This window comes from Gorilla gorilla, chromosome 19, assembly GCF_029281585.2.
Source record: "Gorilla gorilla gorilla isolate KB3781 chromosome 19, NHGRI_mGorGor1-v2.1_pri, whole genome shotgun sequence".
In the NCBI taxonomy this organism is placed as follows: domain Eukaryota; kingdom Metazoa; phylum Chordata; class Mammalia; order Primates; family Hominidae; genus Gorilla; species Gorilla gorilla.
In genome coordinates this window covers 18,521,415-18,530,993 of record NC_073243.2, presented here as the reverse complement: position 1 = coordinate 18,530,993, position 9,579 = coordinate 18,521,415, and the positions used below count along the sequence as shown (strand labels likewise).

The window sequence follows — 9,579 nt, the reverse complement described above, 5'->3', positions numbered from 1 at the left end:
GAATGGGAGAAAACTTTTGCAATCTCTCCTTCTGACAAAAGTCTAATATCTAGCATCTACAGGGAACTTAAACAAATTTACAAGAAAAAAAAACCAACCCCATTAAAAAGTGGGCAAAGGACATGAGCAGACACTTCTTGAAAGAAGACATACATGAGATCAACAAACGTATGAGAAAAGGCTCAATATTGCTGATCATTAGAGAAAGCAAATTAAAACCACATTGAGATACCATCTCGTGCCAGTCAGAATGGCAATTATTAAAAAGTCATGAAACAACAGATACTGGCGAGGCTGTGGAGTGAAAGGAATGCTTTTACACTGTTGGTGGGAATGAAATTAGTTCAACCATTGTGGAAGATAGTGTGGCAATTCCTCAAAGACCTAAAAACAGAAATACCATTTAACCCAGCAATCCTATTAGTGAGTATATACCCAAAGGAATATAAATCATTCTATCATAAAGATACATGAATGCATATATGTTCATTGCATCACTATTCACAATAGCAAAGACATCGAATCAACCCAAATGCTCATCAATGATAGACTGGATAAAGAAATGTGGTACATATACACCATGGAATACGATGGAATACTATGCAGCCATAAAAAGAAATGAGATCACGTCATTTGCAGGGACATGGATGGAGCTGGAAGCCATTATCCTCAGCAAACTAACGCAGGAACAGAAAACCAAACACCACATGTTCTCACTTATAAGTGGTAGCTGAACAATGAAAACACATGGACACAGGGAGGGGAACAACACACATCGGGGGCTTATTGGGGGTGGGATCACGGGAGGGAGAGCATCAGGAAAAATAGCTAATGCATGCTGGGCTTAATAACTGGGAGATGGGTTGATATGTGCAGCAAACCACCATGGCACACATTTACCTATGTAACAAACCTGCACATCCTGTACACGTACCCCAGAACTTAAAATCAAATAAAAAGAAATGGGTAGATACAACATTTTTACAGATTGGAAGACTCAACACTCTTAAGATGTTGACTCTTCAGCAACTGATCTGGAGAGTTAACAAAATTCTAATAAAAATTCTGACAGAAATTTTTGTGCATGATTTGACAATCTGATTATAAAATTTATGTGTAAAGACAAATACACCCAAAATCAATTTTGAAAGAGGAGAACAATGTAGAAGGACTAACATTGTCTTGTTTGCAAATTAACTATTAAGTTACAATAATAAGGAAAGTGTAGTATTAGACAAAGGATATAAATATAGATGAGTATTGAGGGTATATAATACCATAAAGAGTCCAGAAATAGATCTACTCATGTATCATTCACTGATTTTTGACAGAGGTACAGAAGCAATTCAGTGAAGACTAGTCTTCAAAAAATGGCGCTGGAAAAATTGGGTTTCCATATGCAGAAGAAATAAAATGGAACCTCAATTTACATTTAACACTCTACAACGAGTTCAAAGTGGATCACAGGCCTTAATATGTGTGTGAGTGCTAAAGATTCACCATGACATCTGTGGGGTCGTACAAGTTCCAGAGAAGGAGGCAAGGAAGATATGTAGCAGCAAGGAGGTGAGGTGCTTTCAGTTGCACCCACTAAAGCTAGCTGAAGCCATCGCAGAACTGGTTCCTTCAGCTGTGGCTGAAATACCAGATGAGGCTGAGAGAACCTAAAATAGTGTGTCATAAGTGTCTCCTATAGATCTCAAGGGATGTGTTCTTCTACCAGGTGATGTAACAATGGCTTCACTGAATTGGAGGTTAAGCCTACCACCCAGTCATTTTTTGGTACTCATGTAAGCCAATATACAAAGAATAGGGTTGTCATTCTGCCTAGTGTGATTGATATTGATTACCAGGGGAAAATTTGGTTGTTCTACACAACTGGAAAAGAGAGGGCCATGTCTAAAATCCTGGAGAATTATTTGGTTGCCACTTAGTATTTCCATGTGCATCAATAAAGGTTAAGAAAAAAGATAACAACTTGAGAAAGCAAGGCTTATGGGATGCAGATTTCCTAGGGATGAAAGTTTGCACTGTTACCACTGTGTAGAGAATGTCACCCAGCTGATAATGGCCAAAAGAAAGGGGAACATAGAACGGGTAGTGGAAGAAAAAAATATAAATGTCCACTGTGGCCTTGTGAGCAATTGTAGGGACAGGAAGAACATGGCGTTAGGAGGTAATCTGACATAGATGGAGAGCGGTTGGCACAATGATGGTGATAAGTGCTATCAAGTTTTCCTAGAGAGATAAGGAGATAAAAGTAACTAAGCGGGTGGGAATTTGGGTTTCTTTTTCTGTTTTGGCCTGAGGAAGAATTGAGCATGACCTGAGAGAGCTCATTTTTTCTTCTTTTCATCTCTTTTCTATATATCTGCTTATGATTGAGTCACAGATGTCTGATCCTGGGGTATTTTTATGGGAAGCTGAGTTTTAGTGAGAGACTACCACCTGGATATCTTTACAAAGCATGTATCTTTCATAATGGTTACTCTGCTTAAAGACCATTACCTTTTTGTGTCAATTTATTGTGTAAATGTTATACGTCTAAGATATTTGAGGCCATTCGTAGTCTTTTATGGCCATTCTTTTTCAAGTCCCAAAATGTAGGCTGCAGCCACACAGGGCTACTCTCCATTTCCTAAGCAGGCAGTAATTAAGCGTCCATCCATGAGCTCCCTCCTCATGATAGCCCTAAATACAGTCAGGTGCGATCAGTGACTGATTACAGTGACAGATGACATGTACGGTAATTAGTTACTGCTGCAGGAGTCTGAGCAAATTTATTCTAGAGAGGTCCAGGGTAATTACTGTGTCTTTAATGAGTTACTCTGGAATCTGGATTCCTCTGGGATGCAGGGTCCCTGAGGCTCAGGGATGGGTAGAAGGGGAGATGTGAGAAGGAGTTGTCCAGACACAGGGGACAACTACAGAGACTGTTACTTTACGTGTCGTAATGGATAAAAGGGAGCAGGATGTCAGGTCAGGACTGTGGAGTTACCTTCAGATGCTGGGTGAGTTGGGCAGAAGGGTGAATGAGCTGATTCTTGGTGTCCTTCCAGCCTGAGGGTCTTGATTTCCCAGGTGTAGGATGTTCTGCAGGATATTTTTTCAGTCATAATAACTTTCCTCTTTTCTATGTCTTTGCCTCCCACAACTTTCCAACATTCCAGAAGTATTTTAACTAATGTTTTCCAGTTACAGTCATTGGTAATGATAGCACTTACAAATATTTCTTATTGTGCAATATATCCTCACAAGATCCTGTCATTTTGGTATAATGACAGCTCTGTGAGGTATGCTTTAATGCAGTCATTCTCAAGCCTTGTTTTGTTTTAAAATTATCTGTGAAGCTTTACAGACAATTTTATGGTTCTCCAGAAGTCAGAACCATAAGCATAGTCTGTCTGTCTATCTATCTATCTATTATCTAAATATCTATCTATCATCTCTACCTCTAGCTATCTATCATCTATCTATTGTCTATCATCTATCTGTCATCTATCATCATCTATCTATCTATATCTATCTATCTATCTATCTATCTATCTATCTCTAATCTATCTCTCTACCTGTATCTATCTATTATCTATCTATCATCTATCTATCTATCTATCTATCTATCTATCTATCTATCTATCTATCTATCAATCTGTCACCTATCGTCATCTACCTATCTCTATCATCTATCATTATCTGTCTGTCTATCTATCTATCTATCTATCTATCTATCTATCTATCTATCTATCTACCTATCTATATCCATCAAGGCAGAGGGATAGAGAGAGAGAGAGAGATTATTTTAAGAAATTGGCTCACAATATTGTGAGCATGGGTAAGTCTGAAATCCACAGGGTAGGTAAGCAGTCTGGAGACCCAGGGAAGAGTTGATGTTACAGTCTTGAGTCTGAGCAGTCTGAAGGCATAATTCTTTCTTCTTCAGGAGACTGGTCTTTTCTCTTAAGGCCTTCAACTAATTCTATGAGGCTTATCACATAATAGGGGGAGTCTGCTTTACTCAAAGTCTACTGATTTAAGCGTAAATCATATTACAAAATACCTTTACTACAACATCTAGAACTGGCGTTTGACCAAAACTTGGTACCAGGGCCTAGCCAAGTGATAGACTGGATAAAGAAAATGTGGCACATATACACCATGGAATACTATGCAGCCATAAAAAAGAATGAGTTCATGTCCTTTGCAGGGACATGGATGAAGCTGGAAACCATCATTCTCAGCGAAGTAACACAGGAACAGAAAACCAAACACCTCATGTTCTCACTCATAAGTGGGAGTTGAACAATGAGAACACATGGACACAGGGAGGGGAACAACACACACCAGGGCCTGTTGGGGGGTTGGGGGCAAAGGGAGGGAGACCATTAGGACAAATACCTAATCCGTGTGGGGCTTAAAACCTAGATGTCGGGTTGATGGGTGCAGCAAACCACCATGGCACACGTATACCTATGTAACAAATCTGCACATTCTGCACATGTATCCCAGAACTTAAAAATAAAAAAAATAAAAATTAACCATCACATGGGATATGGATACCTGAGGACGAACTCAAATGGGGGCTTGAGGTTAGAAATTATCCTTCTTCTTTCTGTTTGTCCCAACATTTATAAAATTATTATCATATTTGTTTTTCTCACACCAATTTCAATGACATAATGTAGATTTGAGCATAAGAATGTTTGGTTTGGGTCATTTGTATTTGTGAAAAGAGTAGTATATCTGAGATACCCTAATATTTTCCATGGGCACAAAATTACATTGGTGAAATCAGCAACAGAGTGTCAAAATGTAGTGTTAAATTGCTAAAGGTAATGAGTTCTTATTCCAGGAGGATTTAGTAGAAGTAGTTATTCTAACTTACTGGCCATTTGCTACCTTTTAAGTTGGAGGAATGCACGTTCCAGCCTGAGAGACAGCCAACAACTATTTAGAAAACATCAGCAATATCTGGGCACCACGCCAAGTGCTGCGACTGTCTTGCTGCAGTTATGAAGGCAGACATGGCCTTTCATGCACAGAGTTTACAGTCTGGTAAGGAAGTCAGCTGTCAACAGGTAGTCAAAGGCATGGAGTGCTATTGGATGAGTATGGAATGCTGCAGAAACATAGAAGCAGGTCTCACTTGGTTTACAGAGACACAGGGAAGGTTTAGCTGAGCAAGTTACATGTAATAGACCTGCAGGATAAGTGATAATGAGCCGGATGAAGATGGGGCATAGGGGGGATAGGTGCTAGGTAGGAGGAACAGCAAGTATGAAAGGCTGGAGGCAAGAAATTATGACGTATAAGTCCAGCATTGCTGAAAAGAGGATGCAAGAGTCATTGTGGGGCCAGGTGAGGCTGTGGAGGCAGGTGTTGGTCAGGTAATGAAACATCCTTTGTGCTCTTGAAAGGAATTTTGCCTCTATCTTAAGAACAATGATAATCCACGAAATATTTAATCACGAGAGAGGGATGATCAGATTTTCATCTCAGAATGCCACAGTGTAAATGAAGATTGTTGGAAGAGAAGGTTGTTGAAGCACAGGGGCAGGAAGATGAATTGAGAAGCAGTTTCAATAGTCCAGGTAATACAAGATTTCCACCTGGTCTAGGGTTGTGGTAGTTGGGATAAGGAGTGGATGAATTAGAAAGAGAATGAAGTGCAGAATCTGTAGGACTTGCTAGATTGGATATTGACTGTGAGAGAAATGAATTAATGAAATCAAACCTTAGGTTTCTGACTTGAGCCTGGATTCCATTCACCAAACATGAGAGAGTGGAGGAGGATGGAGTTAGAAGAGGAGCAGGGTGAGATCAGAATGTCATTTAGGATCTGTCAAGCCAAAGATGCCTGTGATCCATCCAAGAAATGTTAATCATTGAGACTCAGGATACCAATTTCTGTATACTAGAGAACGCTACACCTGAACACCTGAGTTTCTTTCTTTCTCTTTCTTTCTTTCTTTCTTTCTTTCTTTCTTTCTTTCTTTCTTTCTTTCTTTCTTTCTTTCTTTCTCTCTCTCTCTCTCTCTCTCTTTCTTTCTTTCTTTTTTGACAGAGTCTTACTCTGTCACCCAGGTTGGAGTACAATGGCACGAACTCGGCTCACTGCAGCCTCTGCCTCCCAGGTTCAAGCAATTCTCCTGCCTCAGCCTCCTGAGTAGCTGAATTACAGGCACCCGCCACCACACCAGGCTAATTTTTGTATTTTTAGTAGAGACAAGGTTTCACCATGTTGGCCAGGCTGGTCTCAAACTCCTAGCCTCAGGTGATCCACCCACCTCAGCCTCCCAAAGTGCTGGGATTACAGGTGTGAGCTACTGCGCCCAGCCTACACCTGAGTTTTAAATGGCAATTAAAGCCACTGGAGTAGATGTGTTTTTACTGGCCATTATGCAGAATTATAAAAAAAATGAAGTTTAGAAAAATCCCTGAGGAATATCAACATGTAAGATACTGACAGAGGAGGAGCCAACTGCAGTTACTGGTCAGGCAGGTAAGAGAGAAACCAACACATTTTATGTTTCAGAAGTAAATAGATGAGTATTTTAGAAAGGATGGAATATTGTTACATGTTAAAGATAAACGAAGAGAAAAAAGATAAAGTTAAATAAGTCATTTCTGATTATAGAGATTCTAATTATAGATATTTGTGGTAGAGAGATGATAATTATTATAATGTCAGTTAAATAATTTTCACAGAACACTCAGCAGACCAAGTGTCACAGAAATATCTCCATTTTAAAATTCAGATTTTAAAGGATACTGTTGTTTTTCCATTAAAGATACTGGAGACAGAGCATGATGGGACAAAATCAAACCAGCATCTCAGACTTCCTGCTCCTGGGCCTGCCCATCCAACCAGAGCAGCAAAACCTGTGCTATGCCCTGTTCTTGGCCATGTATCTTACCACCCTCCTGGGGAACCTCCTCATCATTGTCCTCATTCGACTGGACTCCCATCTCCACACGCCTATGTATTTGTTTCTCAGCAACTTGTCCTTCTCTGACCTCTGCTTCTCTTCCGTGACCATTCCCAAGTTGTTACAGAACATGCAGAACCAGGACCCATCCATCCCCTATGCGGACTGCCTGACCCAAATGTACTTCTTCCTATTATTTGGAGACCTGGAGAGCTTCCTCCTTGTGGCCATGGCCTATGACCGCTATGTGGCCATCTGCTTCGCCCTGCACTACACCGCCATCATGAGCCCCATGCTCTGTCTCTCCCTGGTGGCGCTGTCCTGGGTGCTGACCACCTTCCATGCCATGTTACACACTTTACTCATGGCCAGGTTGTGTTTTTGTGCAGACAATGTGATCCCCCACTTTTTCTGTGATATGTCTGCTCTGCTGAAGCTGGCCTGCTCTGACACTCGAGTTAATGAATGGGTGATATTTATCATGGGAGGGCTCATTGTTGTCATCCCATTCCTACTCATCCTTGGGTCCTATGCAAGAATTGTCTCCTCCATCCTCAAGGTCCCTTCTTCTAAGGGTATCTGCAAGGCCTTCTCTACTTGTGGCTCCCACCTCTCTGTGGTGTCACTGTTCTATGGGACCGTTATTGGTCTCTACTTATGCCCATCAGCTAATAGTTCTACTCTAAAGGAGACTGTCATGGCTATGATGTACACTGTGGTGACCCCCATGCTGAACCCCTTCATCTACAGCCTGAGGAACGGGGACATGAAGGGAGCCCTGAGCAGAGTCATTCATCAGAAGAAAACTTTCTTCTCTCTCTGATGATAACACTTGGAGCTATTACATAGTTTATCCAGTAAAATATTGATATTAATATTGGAATATTATTCTAAATTATTTCCTCACCATCCTTTTGTTGAAATGGCATCGTACATAATTTTTCAATATGTAGTGGAGATGAAGCATAGCTGAGTAGTTGAACTAGGGAAGAGGGTCTTGGTGACGTGGCTAAGACTTCCTGTTTGTCTTCCCAAGGTGATCTTGGAAAAATATAGTTTAAGAACAACTGTTTTAAATGGTCTTCATGCCCCACATTCTTAAATTATCACAGGATTTTGTTATGTTACTCAGAATTTTGCTTTGATTGTAGAATCATTTTTGTTTAATTAAAAAAATTTTTAAATTTTTTGTTTATTTTTATTTTCTATTTCGCACAGGGTCTCACTCTGTTGCGCAGGCTGGAGTGCAGTGGCACAATCGTGGCTCACTGTAACCTCAACCTTCTGGACTCAAGGGATTCTCCTGCCTCAGCCTCCCAAGTAGCTAGGACTACAGGCATGCACCACTACGCCCAGCTAATTTTTAAGATTTTTTTGTAGAGATGAGGTCTTCCTAAGTTTCTCAGGCTGGTCTTGAATTCCTGGCCTCAAGTGATCCTCCCGCCTTGGACTTTCAAAGTGCTGGGATTACAGGTGTGAGGCACCATGCCTGGCTTGTGGAATCATTTTATTTTTATTTATTTATTTATTTATGAGACTGAGTCTTGCTCTGTCACCCAGGCTGGAGTGCAATGGCACAATCTTGGCTCACTGCAACCCCCGCCTCCTGGGTTCAAGCAATTCTCCTGCCTCAGCCTCCCGAGTAGCTGGGATTACAGGCAAATGCCACCACGTCGGGCTAATTTTTATATTTTTAGAGATGGGGTTTCACCATGTTGGCCAGACAGGTCTTGAACTCCTGACCTTGTGTTCCGCTCACCTAGGCCTTCCAAAGTGCATGGATAGAATCATTTCTAAATAGTGCTCTATAATCTTAGGTTAGTGCTGAATAAGATCTAAACAGCTTAACCTCCCAGCCGGCCTTTGAGTGTCTCCTACATATTCTCCCTGCACAAATTTTCACATCATTTTACCTCTTCTCCCTACTCCTGATTTATTTTCACATCTCCATAGTCTTTTCTCACCTGGCCTGACCTTCAATACATTTTTCTAACACTTTTACTACAACGGTGTATTTCGTCTTTACCTGGAATTAACTAATACCCTGAGGCCCTAAAATTTATTTCACCAGGAAAGAAGCTGGTTGCTGGTAAGTTTTAAAAAGCTCAGTTTTAAGGAATGTCTATCTTCTGGCCGGGGTGGTGGCTCACACCTGTAATCCCAGCACTTTGGGAGGCCGAGGCAGGTGGATCACAAGGTCAGGAGATCGAGACCATCCTGGCTAACACGGTAAAACCCTGTCTCTACTAAAAATACAAAAAATGAGCCGGGCGTGGTGGCGGGCACCTGTAATTCCAGCTACTCGGGAGGCTGAGGCAGGAGAATGGCGTGAACCTGGGAGGCGGAGCTTGCAGTGAGCCCAGATTGCGCCACTGCACTCGAGCCTGGGCGACAGAGCAAGACTCCGTCTCAAAAAAAATAAAATAAAATAAAATAAATGAAATAAAAAGACTGTCTCTCTTCTGTTTGGTATTTTGGATGTTACAAAAGAACTTCATATTTCTATTTGTATTTTACCCTCATGACAGATCCCAGGAAGTAGAGAAGATGCTAACACTGTGTTACATGCTGAAAAGTACGTAGCTCAGCAACTTTCTACATCACACAGTGTGTCAATTGTTGAGCTTACGTAAAATTCCAGACTATCTGATTC

General features: G+C 41.0%; 1 protein-coding gene across 1 annotated transcript; it reads left to right on the top strand.

Moving 5' to 3' along the window:
- The first annotated feature begins 1,385 nt into the window (after positions 1–1,385).
- Positions 1,386–8,111, top strand: LOC101145547 (olfactory receptor 1E1). The gene is made up of 2 exons (XM_004058274.4): positions 1,386–1,566; positions 6,789–8,111. The coding sequence occupies exons 1-2, from the start codon at positions 1,502–1,504 to the stop codon at positions 7,747–7,749; spliced, it is 1,026 nt and encodes a 341-aa protein (XP_004058322.4). The 5' UTR covers positions 1,386–1,501; the 3' UTR covers positions 7,750–8,111.
- The last annotated feature ends 1,468 nt before the right edge of the window (positions 8,112–9,579 follow it).